Here is a 15046-nt window from a genome sequence, read left to right as displayed (position 1 = left end):
AACTTTTGGAATATGACCTAAACTTTCAAAGTGGAAATGGTGTTTCACTAAGATGAACGACGTACAACACAGGATGAGCAAAACAATTTTTTTTAAATCTAAACACTCAACAAACACTTAAAACATGAAACAACCATTGTTCAACTTGTGGGTGCACACATTCATTAAATCATTACACAATAGACAACAAAATGCAAAACACAGTTTTCAATATCAGCAGGTTAACCTTCATTTTTTCTATGTCTGAAATGTGTTGATCCCTATATTGTACTGTATCAACAAAGCATGTGTAAAAAGCATGTAAAAAGGCAATGTGTGAAACACATTCATGTAAAAAGGCAAACAATCATTGCAGTATGAATTGTATTCTCCCAAGATATCACTGTCATTGACATGTAAGATCTATCATAACCTTTTAGACTATACAGTATACAACTTAAGACTGGCGCCCACCGGACACGGCGCTCAGCAGTGTGGGCTTGATAAAGAATAATTTTAGTTGGTTAGCTTGTGACTTATTTTGTATTTGAAAACAAGTGAGTACAGCAGCTTTGCAGGAATTTGGAAAAACCCTTTAAAGTTATCAAAACAACTTTTCTGTATAACTTGATATAAATAATGACTTGAGTGTTTTGACTATCAACTTTATAACAGCTTTAAACTGTTAAGAACCAGCTTTTGTCAACAAGTCATGCCTTTGAAATGCAGTGCAATCCCAATTCCTTAGAAATACTCTAAACTTTTGAGTCTCACAAACCATCTAATGTTGCATAAGTACTGGGCATCAAATTTACATTTATATTCACATTTAGTCATTTAGCTGATGCTTTTATCCAACAACTATCAAGGTAGGCCTAAAGGTACAGTGCCATTAGGATATTATTAGTGCAGCATTCAGTACTACTCACATAGAAAAGAATAACAGTTCAAGCAAAGCCACGGGAGGAAGAAGAGGGATAGTCAGGACAGAGAAGAAGGTCCTGGTAAGTGCTAGATAAAGCATCCGGTAGTAGGAGTACTATTTGAAACGAGGAACTACAAGAGAAGTTTGGATTGCCGTAAGCGCATGGATGAGTCCAGTAGTCCGGTGGTAGCGTTCACCTCACGAGCTACTACGTTCTGGATAATCTGGGAGGCCCATTAGAGGGGCGTTAGTAGTCAAGTCACGAGATGACCATGGCCTGTATCCTTGTAAGGCATTATATTGATACAGCCTGATTTGTGTTGTGTCGTAGAGGAATGGCACGACTGAGTAACCAAAGCAACATGATCAGAGAAGGTTAGTTGGTTATGGATCATAAGTTTCTCGTGACCCTGGTAGGGGCAAGAGACAGGGAGGATTCTGATGTTAATGTCATGATGTATTATTGGTTTGGTTGGGAAGACCAGCAGTCATTGGAAGGTTCAGCTGAAGGTGGTGTGCGCCTGAGACATTCTGAGATCTGTGCTATGGACCTAGGGGGTGGTCAAGTTGGAATGATCAGAGCTGTGCGTCATCTGCACAGTGATATGAGAGGCCGTGCGAGCAGATAATCAGACCCAGCGAGATGGAGTAAGCAGCAAAGAGAAGTGGCCCCAACACTGAGCCCTGGGGCACTCTTGTGGTGAGATAATGAGATGCGGACAGTTGTCCTAGCCAGGAGACACTTGAAGGAGCGCTCTGTGAGGATTAAAAACCAGCAAAGTGCTGAGCCAGAGATTCTAATGTTTGAAAGTAAGGGGAGAAGGATGCAGTGGTTCATGAATCATATCACTGTGGATGATTTTGATGTTAGATTTTGTCTTGTGAAGCACAACGGTGATATTTTGACTGAACACATTCTCTGTTACTGTATTTTTTTCCCCTTATTCCTTTATACCCTGCATGTCCACTCTGGCTTGGTGACCTATGAGATTTTGCAGTTATTTTTGGCCGTTCAGTCAACTGAATATGAAATAATTGACCAAACATTCCAAAACGCTATTCAACTTAAACTAATGAAGAATATGGTTAACTGGTTTAATTTGCAGGCATGAGTTATTGCACAATGAATAGATATCTACCGTAGATTTTGGAGGGCACAACTAAACTGAAGATGTACTGAGTTGTGTTTGCCCTGCACCTGTCCACACCTAAACCGCAACTTGTGGCACCTCAGCTGGGAGCTAAAAGGTGCTGGCGCACGTCCTTCTGTGTATTAACACTTGTCAGTGGGTTTTGCTGACGTTTAGAGGTGTGTACTGTATAGTGAGACTGACAATCATTTTGTGCATTTTTGCCTTATTCATTTGTCTTATTCATAACATTGACACTCTGATGGCACTGATGTGTTGACTGGCAAGTATTTGTTTTTGATATGAACTTATTTTGAGCAAGTTGCAAGCTTTTGCTGGTAATGCAGTGTGAGGTGCGTGCAGTTACTTTGCACCAATTGTTTTGAGAAATGCTCTTATCTTCAGCAATGCACTGCTGAGTGACTGAGAAAAACTAGTAGGTTACATATTGCAAAGCTATCGTACCAACTGGCTTTACATATAGCCTATCCAGCCAATCCAGTGTCCACACTGCACTATATGTCATTTAGTGTTTACGCTGCACTAGGCCTATCTGTCTATACGTTCCCATTGCTTTTTTGCACTTCTGGTCAGACGCTATAACTGCATTTTTTTGTCTCTGTACTTTGCACAATAACAATACAATTGTATCTAATCTACAAAAACTATACATCATGCCATTTTTGCATGAATCCTCCAAATGTTCCAAAGAATGGGAAATTGCAGTGTGAGGTGCAGTTGGCACCAATTGTTTTGAGAAATGCTCTTATTTTCAGCAATGCACTAAAGAGACTGAAAAAAACTAGGCTACATACTGCACAGCTATCATACCAACTGGCTATACATACAGTATAGCCTATCTATCTACAGTAGCTGTTGTGCAAATGCATGCACAAACAGAAGGAGAAAAAGAAGCATTATGTGGAGGTTGAACAAACAGATTTGAACCCGTTAATGCTGAGAAATGGACCAAAGTCACTCAGAAAAACTGTAGCATTATTGCGGACGACTGCTGTGAAACTGAGGTTTTGGGAGGGGAAGGCTTAGCCAGGGGTTAAGCCTCATGTATGGATTTGGTGACCTTTGAGGCTTTTTCCGGCACAAACACATGGACACATTTGGGCCCCATTTGGTGCTGCAGAAAGCGAGAAGAAATCTTCCCCTAATGGACCTCACTTTGGCCATCAGTCCTTTTTCCCTCTCTGACTTCTCATCAGTGAATGTAAACATGCCAGGGGGTGGGGGGGCATAGCACGGCTGGCGTTGTTGTGATGATCGTGAAGTGCAGGATCTCCCCACCCAGCACCGGGGGCCACAGTGCACCCTTGTTCTCAGACAATTCCTTGCGTCTAACTAACTAACATAGAACCCTGCAGCCCGGGCCTCTCCCAGACCGCGAGCCAAGGTAGGGATGTTCATCTCGTCAAAGAATGTCAACACTCCATACCTTTTGTGGACACTGGCCTCCTAATAAATGCTGCTCGTTGAGAGGCATCTTTTGCGGAGCTCGCACGGAGCTCGGCCCCATGACTGGAAACCAAAGATGTTCTGAATCCTCCAGGGTGCCTAGGGTGCTTTTCTGTCTGTGCTGAGTTTAACGATTTTTGTTTCTTTGTGGGATGTGTCAATGTATTGAATTTTCCAAAGTGTTAAAGCATAACAGCCACTTTTCATGACTTTCCACAGCCACACCGACAACCACAGTGGAGGAGCGAGTCATATTTTCCTTGCCTTACAATACAAAAATGATTTGCAAGCGAAATGTGAACGAACAATTAAACATCTTTGAAAAAACACATTTCCTTGTTTTTCAATGAAGCAATAAACGATCAAATTTCCATTGTCTTTGTTCTTAGCAGGATGATTTATTCTTCAGGGAGTAGAGAGGTTTCTTGCATCTCTTGTTTATATGATTGTGTGTCTGGTGCAGGAATCTGTGACCCAGCTGTACCACCTCCGGGGTTAATGTCCAGAACTCTTGCCCACAAAAGGACGAGCTCAAAGTGTTCCTCAGAGATGCCACGGGCTGAGGTGGGGGTGGAAGGCAATTACTGAGACAAAGATGTATAGATATTTGGATATTCAGGCAACTGGATAGATGAACAGATTGATAGATAGACAGACAGACAGACAGACAGATATATAGGCAGTCAGACAGACAGATACAGTAGATAGATGATGATGAGATGCTGAAAATATACATGCTTACTACATACACACATACAAACTGCATACACATACATAAACATGCATTAACACATACATACAAATATACATACTGTACAGGTCAAGTCAAAGTGGGTCTCCTCTCAATACACTATATCACTCCATCATTCCCTCCTGTTCTTATTTCACTCAGAGGAAGGCTTGGAAAAGCAGATTCAGAACACTAAATTTCCCCTCATTCAGGAAGCTCTCCGTAAGTGCTCAGCGTGTCTGGCCCCCGTGTAACCATGTGTTTAGCTTGGAGGGGAGTTCTTTTCCACAAGCACATACAACCTTAGGGAGAGGACTTGGTTTGGGAATGCTGGTTGACACACTGAAGAAATGGATGGTCAGAGATGCTCGGTTGGTTTCTGTATGTACAGGAAATCGTGGCGCACGGGTCACTGAAGAGTATGCTGACACAATTTTCTTTTTCCTTTCCTTCTCCGAAAGCTTTTCCACTAAATAATGACACACATGACCCCAAAAGAGACCAATCACAAGAGGTGAATTGGAGACTCATTTCTTCAACCCAGTTTCACTGGTTCATTTCCTGTCCTGTGAATGTAAACAGAAGCACACATACTGAATGTCCAGTCTGTCTTCTCTTTTCCATGCCTTGGCCAAACGCCTGCCCTGACGCAATGTGACAGAATCAACACGACCGAGTCACTGTGATCGACCGCACGGAGAGAGGGAAATCAAAGACCGCAGTGGTCACAAAGCAGTTCATCGCCGCACCATCCGCGACTGTTTAAACGTCTTGCAGATGTCTGCCAGACTCTGTTTATTGTGTTCGCACACAGACAGAGCTCCACAGTGCGTCCATAGGCCAGTGGCATGGGGCAGGTCAGTACCAGGCACGGCTAGCGTCGGCCCTGAGAAAGACTGATGGATGCTGAGTGTCAAGTGCAGCTGGCTAACAGATCCAGACAAGTCTGTTGTCTCAGGCTTGAATTCCCAGTCTCACGAATTCACCACTGGTGTCATAACTGCAGAAGTCAAAGGGGCTCCAGGATTGTTCTCTTAGTCATATATTGGCTCTGTAATGCAGACTGCAGAGGACAGGAGTCAGTATTTGTAATGGAAAAGGGAAGTTTGGTTTTGGTTATTTTATACTGATATTCATTTGGCTATCCACTTCTAGTCAAAATGATGTACAAGTGGGTTACATCAACTTCTCAAGAGGGTTGAGAGAAAGCCATGTGAGAGTAAGTGATGGTTGCTGTGTTGTGCGTACACTGCTTTGAAACAAAGCACAGATTTAAATGTATTTCAAGCAGATGTCAGTGGGGCTGTCAATTGAGTCATCTAAGTCAAGGTATAATAACTTGCAAGGAAGAGAACAGGTTTGCTGGTGTGTGTAAAGACAAAACAATGCTTTCGATTTCTTCACTGCATAATAGACTAAAATGTAGTCTGTTGTGAATCTTTTCTGTTTTTCATCCTGAAAGTGATTGTCAGCTTCATGGTCAACATCTGTCTTTCATAAGTTACCCTGCAATGATCCAGTTGCTGCAGTTTCAAATAAATAAAACTGCTCTGCTTAAATAAACAGTTAACTCAAAGAATTCAACAATATATCAATATACCTGAATGAAATAGCATATGATGGGTTTAGGCGAGTGCTAATATTACAGCCCTCCCTCCCTCTCTCTCTCTCTCTCTTTCTCTCTCTCTCTCTCTCTCTCTCTCTCTCTCTCTCTCTCTCTCTCTCAAACACAGACACACACAAGATGAGATAAGCACCATTTATTTTAAAGGCCTACTCCTGGTGCACTTGTACTCAGAGAATTGTATAGGGAGAATTATAAGTCTTCTGTGCTAAGTGTTACATAAGTTTTTATTATAAAATAAATAAATAAACCTCCCTGCACCACTTAAGAGTGGGAGTCATCATCACACAAATAAGCCATCCAGGTTGTAAGACTTTACCTTGATGTTGCCATGGAAACTCTCTTGGCAGACTAACTTTTGTTTGACAACTTTGTGTTGATGCGGTTTCCATTAAAGGTTCCTTTACTTGTATGAACACAATCATTGCCACTATAAGAAAAGAGTAATCTCTCTTTTAAACTAGATTTTTATCATTCTTATACACTGAATATTTGTATGTCTGCTGATCAACACTTGCTGATAGGAGACATCAGTTTGGATTATTTAACAATGTATGACAATATCCAAGAAATGATTATTATTCATCGTCTTTCCACAATATATTTTTTTTTAGAATTTTCTCTCTTTTAAATAACTTTCAGTGTCCAAGATCATGATTGCCAACCATAATTACTCAATGCAATAAGGAATTGAATCAAATACAATTCAAACAAGTTTATACATACAACCATGTGTGAGGATTTGTTGTGAGGAGAAATCTTAGACGTGTGAAGCCACGAAGCCTTCACTTTCCTCAGCTTCCAGAGTAATTATGGCATTAGTAAGAGGCAAATGGCCAAATACCAATACCAATCTTTCCAGTCTTAGTAACTGTTCAGTGTGAAGATGTAAGCTGTGTCTACTAAAAGGCTTAAAAGGAGATGACCTTGGTCAGTAAGACACTACATGTCAGCAGGCCAATTTAAGTTTCCGTGTCAGTGAAATAAGACACAGATTCCCCACCACAGCAATGTAATTTCTGTGGGATTTGGACATGGCATATGAAACTCAGTAGAGGGAATGTGTTTTAGATAACTTTCAATGGAGCGGAAGACCCCCACCTATCAACTGAGTAGCCTACAACATGCGGCTGATTTTTTTTTTTGCATTGCATGCCAGAAGCTATTCAAATATTGTTTTGTCCTTGCTTTGAATTCTGTGATGTGGATTTCTGCACGTGCAGGAGGACCATCCATGCATGTGTACAGAAGCTTGTTTTAGTTGTGATTATTTTTATTATATGCATTTCTTTTCTGAAAGCAAACACATCTCATGAATATTAAAGACCTGCGTCCTGAATGACTTGTCTGTTGAGGTAGCTAGGATACATGCATGTGGAATGTGTGAAGAATTTTGTCTTTGCCATTGTGTGAACTGCACGAGTGTTTATTACTTTACTTTGGTATTCCAAACGTGGCCTCTTCGCTATCTCCAAAACATTTGTATCCAAATGGATTTATACCAAACCTCAACTTGAGTGTGTGGTTTCTGGCTGTGTTTATGAAACACTTTCCATTCTAAATCCCTTTGTTTCGCTGAAACGGTCCAAGCAGTCCAGTATTAAATATTTGTGAGTTACTATTTGGTATTGAATAATGTCCTATTTAATTCCCCTGTTATCTAAGAATGATACATTCTACAAAAACGCACATGTGTATATTTACAGTGCCATGTTTAAAATAACATTTGACTGTTTTTGCTTGATTGACTGATGTGTGTGCTTTCTACTATGCTCCGTGTTGACCATCGTACTTGTGACAGCAGGCCCAAAAGTGTGATGCTCCTGACAATCACTTGCTTCTAAAAATACAAGAGGGCAATTCTCTGCAACTGGGTCAATCACAGGCTGCATGCAAACTTGAGGTTTCTCTGGCTCCCTCCTCTCTGGTGTTATGAGCAATTCAGTGAGCAAAGAATAGAACCCAATAAATAAAGCCCTTGTCGGAAAATGATGTCACCCCTGGAGAAACATAGCCTTAGAGACCAACCATCCACCAAACCCAGTCAGGGGAGGTACCCTGCGATTACTAAGGTAGATTCTGGAAATGCTATGGTTCCCTGTCAGCATAGCTGCAGATGTAAAGCAGCCCTCTCTGGCTGGTCAGTTTGCAGAGTCAACAGTCCTAAGCTGACAGGAAATGCAAGTAAAGAAGCACTAAATGTCAGGATTTGGGACATGATCCTTGCTACTAAATTAAATTTGCGCCATCATGTGATGCACAGGCTGAGCAGATGGTTTGGGGGGGGGGGGCAATGTAAAGGCAACATGTGTGGTGAAAGAGGGCTTTATTGACTTGCTATGTCCGTTCCCATAAGCATGATAACACATGGCCATTGACGTGTTGGATTGAATAATAAACAGTAGACTTGTCTCCCAGTCTCAAGGGACTTAGTATGCTTGCTTTCCTTGGTTTGTTATTGCTTGATCAATGATTTAATTAATCCACTTTAAGTCTAATGAATTCACAACAAAGCTTTGTTGTGAGAGACTTTGCTTCATTACCACAGCAAACCCGCCGGAGAAGGGAAAATAACACACAACAACAAGAGGCTGAGGTCATCCGTGTATTACTGAGCGCCGTGTGGGCAGATGAGGCTGTTGCCGTGCATGCGCTGCCGGTGCTCGCTCCTCACCCTGACCCTTCCTTGCACTCCGACGTCGTCCTGCCAAGTGTTCCGGCCGCGCCGCTTGTGGCCTGCCAGGTCCGTGAACTCGGACTGACGCCTGCGGAAGTCGGACGGCGGCTCATCTGCGTCCTCCGTCCCCACCTATTTAGGAGGGAACACACAGAGAGCAAGATTAGTATACCAGAGATCAAAACGGCCCCGTCCAAAGAGCCAGCACGCTGCTGTAAGTTTCCCCTCTTGCCCTGTCACTTTGTCCCGGTTCATGAGATGTGCTAATTGCAAATCCAGACTGGAAACACTCAAAAATAAACAAATAAAACAGCCTAAAACAGCAAAAAAAAAAAAAAAAAAAAAGAGCTGCCAATGTGCACGCACAGGGTGTTCTTGGTACTCAGAGAGCAGTGAGGATTAAGATCAGAGCCTGAGTTTGCTCATGAGCCGGGTATTTCATGCCGCTGTGAAGTAAGCGAGCAATTTTCATCCTCGCCTGAAATGTGCACAAAGCAGGGCCCTTATGTGGATCATTATTTCCCTGGGTCCCATTGGCTTTATTAGCCTGCCACCGCCAGCACAGAGAATGACGCCATCGCCTTCAGTAAACATGTGGCCATCAGTTGCCCAGACGGCAGCTTTTCTTGACCTAAAATGCCCCCTGAAAGAAAATAATAATGGGCAGCCAACAGCCCACATCCACTCTCTCCTTCTGCATACAAAATCCCACACACAGGGAACTGATTGCACTGCAATCCATATCTTTTATTTCCTGCTCAAAATGGAGGAATCAAAGTTTTAACGTGAAGCGTATGGTGTCCCCTAAGGGCTCAAAGGTAAGCCCTCGATCCCGGACACTAGAGTGTCCCGCTGAGGGGGAATATCCAGCCCATATTGCACATATGGTTGCTGTTATGGGGACAAAAAGTTGGAAATACATTCAACAGATAGTACAAAATTAAGGAGAAAAAAAAAACGTAAGCACTGTAAGCATCAGAGTATGGAAGGAAATTTACAAACTCAAATGAATATGGTGTGCTGGGACTTACCAGTGCATTAGCTCTGACAGACTTATGACCTTCTAAAGACATATGGGTGAATCCTCCCCATTTGGTTTCAGCAGGTCAGCGCCACAAATGCATAATTCACAGTATATGAGGATTTGTGCATGGCAGCATTGGCTTTTAACCTACACACAGCCTATGTTTTTGCTTAATTGTTCTATTGCCTGGGAAGCATGCAAGCTTGGAAATCAATGAAGTGTTCAAAGTAACACGAAGGCAGAATTGGTATTTATATCCCTTTTCAACACCATTCAGCACGAGGGCACTACCCAGTGCTTCTAAAACCATCGAAAAGGGTCATGTTTCCAGGGCAACAGTGGTACATGTTGCAGTGCAATAGCAGGCATTCCAGGGCACAGGGCACAGGGCAGTGCCAGAGTCAGAGACTCCATTCTCTGTGTCATAACTCAGTATAGCATCAAATGAATTTCAGGCTGTTACTTTAAGGTACACTAAATACTTTGAGTTGCTTTAAAATATCCTATCCTCCTAAATACACTCCGCTGGAATTGGACAGCTGGTATGTCTGCTGTTTTGTAGATATTATGGCATTATTAGGCTGTTTTGTAGATATTATGGCATGACAGAGTGCAACCATGGCATCACTCACAAGTTTTACAGGTGAAAAATCATATAACCAGAGACACGTCTAAGACAGACTCTCAGACTACACTTCATTGTGTCACTACTAGGTAAAGACCCTGCATTTCTTTGGGAGCAGGTTTGAAATATACACATGCTGTGGGGCGGGGGTCAAGTGATCTATAGTGATAAAGTAATTTGTCAGGCTCATCTGGGCTTGCCTGCAAAATCAATTATTTAAGTTGACCTTCTGTAAGCATAAGTTTATCTCTTATACTTACAGCCAGAGTTCACAGGTGAACTATTTCTTACGTGCAGGATTAGTATAATATATGTTGTATGCCTGACAGAGGCCACAGAGATCTCACGAAACTGCAAGCATCTAATACGTTGACAGAGAAGACACTCACCACTTCTTGCTTGAGATTGTGTGGGGGGGGATAATCCAGCGCGTACGTGGTCTCAAAGTCCCTGTCATAGCAGACAAGATGCAATAAAAAAATACTATCAGTAAAACTGTTTTATTTTGAGACACCAGTGCTACTTTGGATATCCCACTAAAAACATCAAAGACTCAACTCTTTAAAAAATCTACTTCTTTTCGAAATTACTCATAGGGCACATTCAGAAATATCGTGTCAAGTTCTTGTTTGATTTACTTTATTTTGTGTCTTGTGAAAGCTGTTTGTTTTTGCCGATCAATGCTATCATACTACATGGGTCACCGCTACGTTGGGATGGGACGCTGAGAGAGAGCATCCATCCTGAAACACTTAGAAGTGTTTGAGTGCCTCTGACATGGGCCAGCTGCGACTTCCTGACACCGGGAAGCCCTCACTTTTTCCACGTCGTAATGTCTTATGTAAGCTCCAAAGAAGCCTAATTCATGCTTTTATAGTGTTCTCGGTAGTACATAGCAGGTGTTTAGATAAAGACAGTCCACCACAGCGTGGCCACACAGCGGTAACATAAATGATGCTAATCTCAACATAGCCGTGCATTGGTCAGCATGGGACTGTGTGTGTAGCAAGCAAGACGTAGTAGAAAACAACTTAATGCACAAACAGTCTAATATATGAGGAGACTACACCATTACAACACTAATTCATTTGACATCATGCACTATTAGATCTTGCTTCTGAAAAAGTCCACTCAATTGCTTGTTTTCACATGCTATTATATAGTGTGAATGAGGAATCTAAAGGAAATTAGATACCTAAAACACCTAAGCAACAGTTGGATTAATAATGTGACAACTACATCACACAAATGACACTTGAGAACATCCTAACTCACTGGCTCACAGATAAATAGACCAAGGCAGCATGTGCTCTGCTTTCAACTGAAGGGTTTTGAAAGAGTTAAATAAATACACATCTCCCTCCTCTGGCAGGAAGTAGTAACACACGTCTACTCACAACGCCACTTACTGTAAACACCACTAGTGGGTGTGTGTGTTTGTGTTTGTGTTTGTGTTTGTGTCTGTGTTTGTGTGTGTGTGTGTGTGTGTGTGTGTGTGTGTCTAAGAGAGAGAGATATACCTTTGTTTGTTTTAACAGGTGACCTGTGTGATCTTCTGTTGCTGTGTGTGATGTTAACAGGTGTTCTCTGTGATGTTTTTAGTGTTAAGCCTGACGCCCACTGGACACGTACGAGGCGCGATGCGACACGACAAGAAAACAATTAAAACTCCATTGTTTTTAACAGAGCAAAGCCCACTAGAAACATCTGCCGCACGGCAGCCGCACAGGGTTAGAAAACTGTTCTAAAATCCTGCGCGTCAAGCCCACACCGCTGAACGGCATGTCTGGTGGGCGCCGGCCTTTATTCATCTCAATGACAGGGCCTCACTAATCCAGCGATGGAGATAGATAAGCCATATTTATTACAATGACTGCTACTCACATTTTGTTATGGCCAGGGGGATGTCGAGGTAAGACAATATTGCACTGTGTTCCCACTGATCCAGTTGTGCTGCACAGACAAAACACAGCACAGCAGCCACTATTTAGGACACTGATATCTCTCAGTTGGCATGTTGAGGCCAAGCGTCACACCCTAATCAATTTACTTAAGTGCTATACTAATACAACTAACTAAATAGATGAATAAATAAGATCAGAATCAAACTTTATCTGACGAAGTGATGCATCGATCTGAGAACTATACATTCTCATTGAATGTATTATTATGTCAATGTTGCTCTTGCCACATGTTAAATAAAACGTAATCCCTTACCTGTCCATCATTGCAGTGTGGTGCTGCACTGCTGGCATCATGGCTTTGGTGTGGGTCTCATGCTCGCTCTTTAGCTGATACTGAGACATCTGGGTTTTTGCCGTGGTGCTCCAGTCCTATTAAGCATAGAATAACATTTGAGGATAAGTTGTGGATATTGTCAAAAGCGATGACACATTTTAACTACTTTATATATATCTGTAATTCATAATAACTGTAGGCTACATAAGGACATAAATGTTACAGATACAGAACACTGCTAAGGCATGATCCACCAATGTGGGTCTGATGACAAATCAAATAGCAGATTTACACACAACCACACACACAAACATACACACACACAAACACACACATCTGCGACATTGTTTTTACTTACCGCATATTTGCATGTCCCAAAATGTTTATATGTGGATTTGTGGAGATATTTCTTGCCCTCTGGGCATGTTGTGAAATCATAGTCTTTGGGCTCTGCTTCTCTGTTTTTCTGCCTTTAACAGAAAGACACACCAATTATGTTTGTTTAAAGAAGCCAAATGTCATTGTTAAAACATAAAACACACAACATAGGTTACACCAAAGATTTTTTTTTCCAACTGTCTCACGGGCCTACAAATTGTGCAGCATTTCAGCCTACTACATGTATCTAAGATCATAGGCCTTTATCTCTCTTTTTCAGTGAGATTTACTGCTGAGACATGCCAATGCCATACACTGCCATAGACATTGAGAAAGTCTGGAATATTTCAGAAGGGGGTAGCCATCATCGCAGTATAGGGCACTAGGATATGTTAACTCTACACATAAAAATCCACTGTTACTCACCAGTTCGAAACAAGAGTTGGTCGGCTGTAATACATCTTTGGAACTTTGCAATGTCCTTCAGAAGCCTGTTTCACAGTGAAGTTTTGGCAATGATGTCATAATACGACTGTCATCTCAGAACTGATGGAAATGTGTTGTCACAAACATAATAATTACGTGGTAGCCTACAGTATGTAATGTTCTTTGTATTTCTAAAAACAAAAGGCCTATTATGATGAAAACATCAATATTTTCTATTGTTTTCTGTTTCTGAGCAAGCATACACTTTTTTTATGGTTATGGGATTTGGCAAACACTTTTGTCCAAAGTGGCACAAATAAAACAATAGGCTATAACAGTTAAATTAACAGTGAACAGTTTTAGTTGGTAAGGAGTAGGCTATAGCAATAATAAACAATAATGTCAATGCAATCTATAGCCTAAGATAAACAAATACTATAATATACCATAATAGCCTAAAATATACAAATCATATCAGAAACGCTTCCTATAACTAAGTGCATGCTGAACAGACATGCCAGACCAAAACTATCGCTGGAGAGGAGGGAACTCATTCCACCAGCAAAGCGACTTACAGTGACAACAGTAAATAGCATACCATGTGAAGTAGCATGAATAAAATGAAACAATATTATACACTCAATTAACAAAATCATAATAGCCTAATCATAAACATAGCCTACAAACCGCGACATGGAAAAATAAGAAGCCAAGGCCTAGAAATAACAGATGAGTTAGACGCCTTTTGAATATCCCAAAATGAATTACCACACTGATAGACTAGCTAATAAAATACGCAGCCTACCTATATATTCAACTGGCATAGGTGTTTAACAGGTAACACTAGCAGAGATGATGCGTTGCGTTGCTATGGTGTTGGTGTTGGGTTGTTGCATTCATGGTTGCGCCTAGGTTAAATGTCCCGGATCAGAGTTGGTGGTCAGTTGTTGTGATGCCATCTAGTGGAGATATATTATAGTAGTCAAGTGATTACTCAGTCATACCCCTATAGTAGCCGAGGTGGACGCATTCAACTACAAATATTTTGTACTTAATGCTAGTGTGCTTTCCAAACCATGCGAATTATAATGGACATGGATCAAATCACGAAAACACAGCTAGCTTCATCTCTGGCTGTACACCTTGCATACAGGTGTAAATAATGTGTCTCAGCTGTCCACTTGTGATCTAGTTCAAGACATATTTTGAAAACGTATGTAATATAATTCCTTAGCTCCCAGATCCCCTTATATTCCAGATGACACTTTCCTAGAACATGTAGGGATGTTTTCATGGGATTGTGTAAATGTGATGATGACTATGTATCTGTAGGCTATCTGGGATCTTAACATTTCTGTCCTGCTGTAGGCCTACAGTACGCTATATGATGTGAGTCACAGCAGCTTCACTGATTTCTAAACACCCAACCTGTGAGATGGAATGTGGTGTGAATTAATTTTGTCAGAGATGCTAGAGGGCCACCCCTTGCCTCGTGATCCACATACTGTAGGCTACACTCCTATTCCGGAGCAGTCCACTGGAGGGAGTTTAGTTTGCTTATAACTGTGACAGAGGAGAATGACGAGCCAGAGTTGTAGTCTCAGCAGGACAGTTCATTACAACCAAACCTAGCCAAAGCTTATTGTCCTCTTCTTTCCTGCTGATGCTTTTATGAGACCACTATATAAACCAACTCCCCACTCCACTCAACCCCCCCAGCAGTGTCCAAATACTTCTTGACATAGCTCCTGACAACACCTATCAAATCTCTCTGGAAAATAAATCTAGCATAACTGTGAGCAGCAGCTTAGATTCTAGTCTTT

The 15046-nt window shown here is 41.6% G+C and overlaps 1 protein-coding gene across 1 annotated transcript; it reads right to left on the bottom strand.

The window, feature by feature from the left end:
* Nucleotides 1–8197: 8197 nt before the first annotated feature.
* Nucleotides 8198–14086, bottom strand: LOC134088784 (cilia- and flagella-associated protein 95-like). The gene is made up of 7 exons (XM_062542908.1): nucleotides 14029–14086; nucleotides 13224–13343; nucleotides 12778–12889; nucleotides 12399–12514; nucleotides 12066–12134; nucleotides 10571–10631; nucleotides 8198–8664 (listed from the first exon to the last, which is right to left on the bottom strand). Exons 2-7 carry the CDS (start codon nucleotides 13256–13258, stop codon nucleotides 8464–8466), a joined length of 594 nt encoding a protein of 197 aa, XP_062398892.1. The 5' UTR covers nucleotides 13259–13343; nucleotides 14029–14086; the 3' UTR covers nucleotides 8198–8463.
* Between the last annotated feature and the right edge of the window lie 960 nt (nucleotides 14087–15046).

This window comes from Sardina pilchardus, chromosome 8, assembly GCF_963854185.1.
Source record: "Sardina pilchardus chromosome 8, fSarPil1.1, whole genome shotgun sequence".
Classification (NCBI taxonomy): domain Eukaryota; kingdom Metazoa; phylum Chordata; class Actinopteri; order Clupeiformes; family Clupeidae; genus Sardina; species Sardina pilchardus.
This window is presented reverse-complemented; position numbering and strand designations above follow the sequence as displayed.

Excerpts from the sequence above, each read along its gene's own strand:
- LOC134088784 (XM_062542908.1), bottom strand. The coding sequence starts at position 13,258 with ATGTATTACAGCCGACCAACTCTTGTTTCGAACTG. Across the intron at positions 12,890-13,223 it reads CCAACTCTTGTTTCGAACTG|GCAGAAAAACAGAGAAGCAG; the intron begins GTGAGTAACAGT and ends TTTCTGTTAAAG. Across the intron at positions 10,632-12,065 it reads CCCCCTGGCCATAACAAAAT|GGACTTTGAGACCACGTACG; the intron begins GTGAGTAGCAGT and ends CTGCTATGACAG.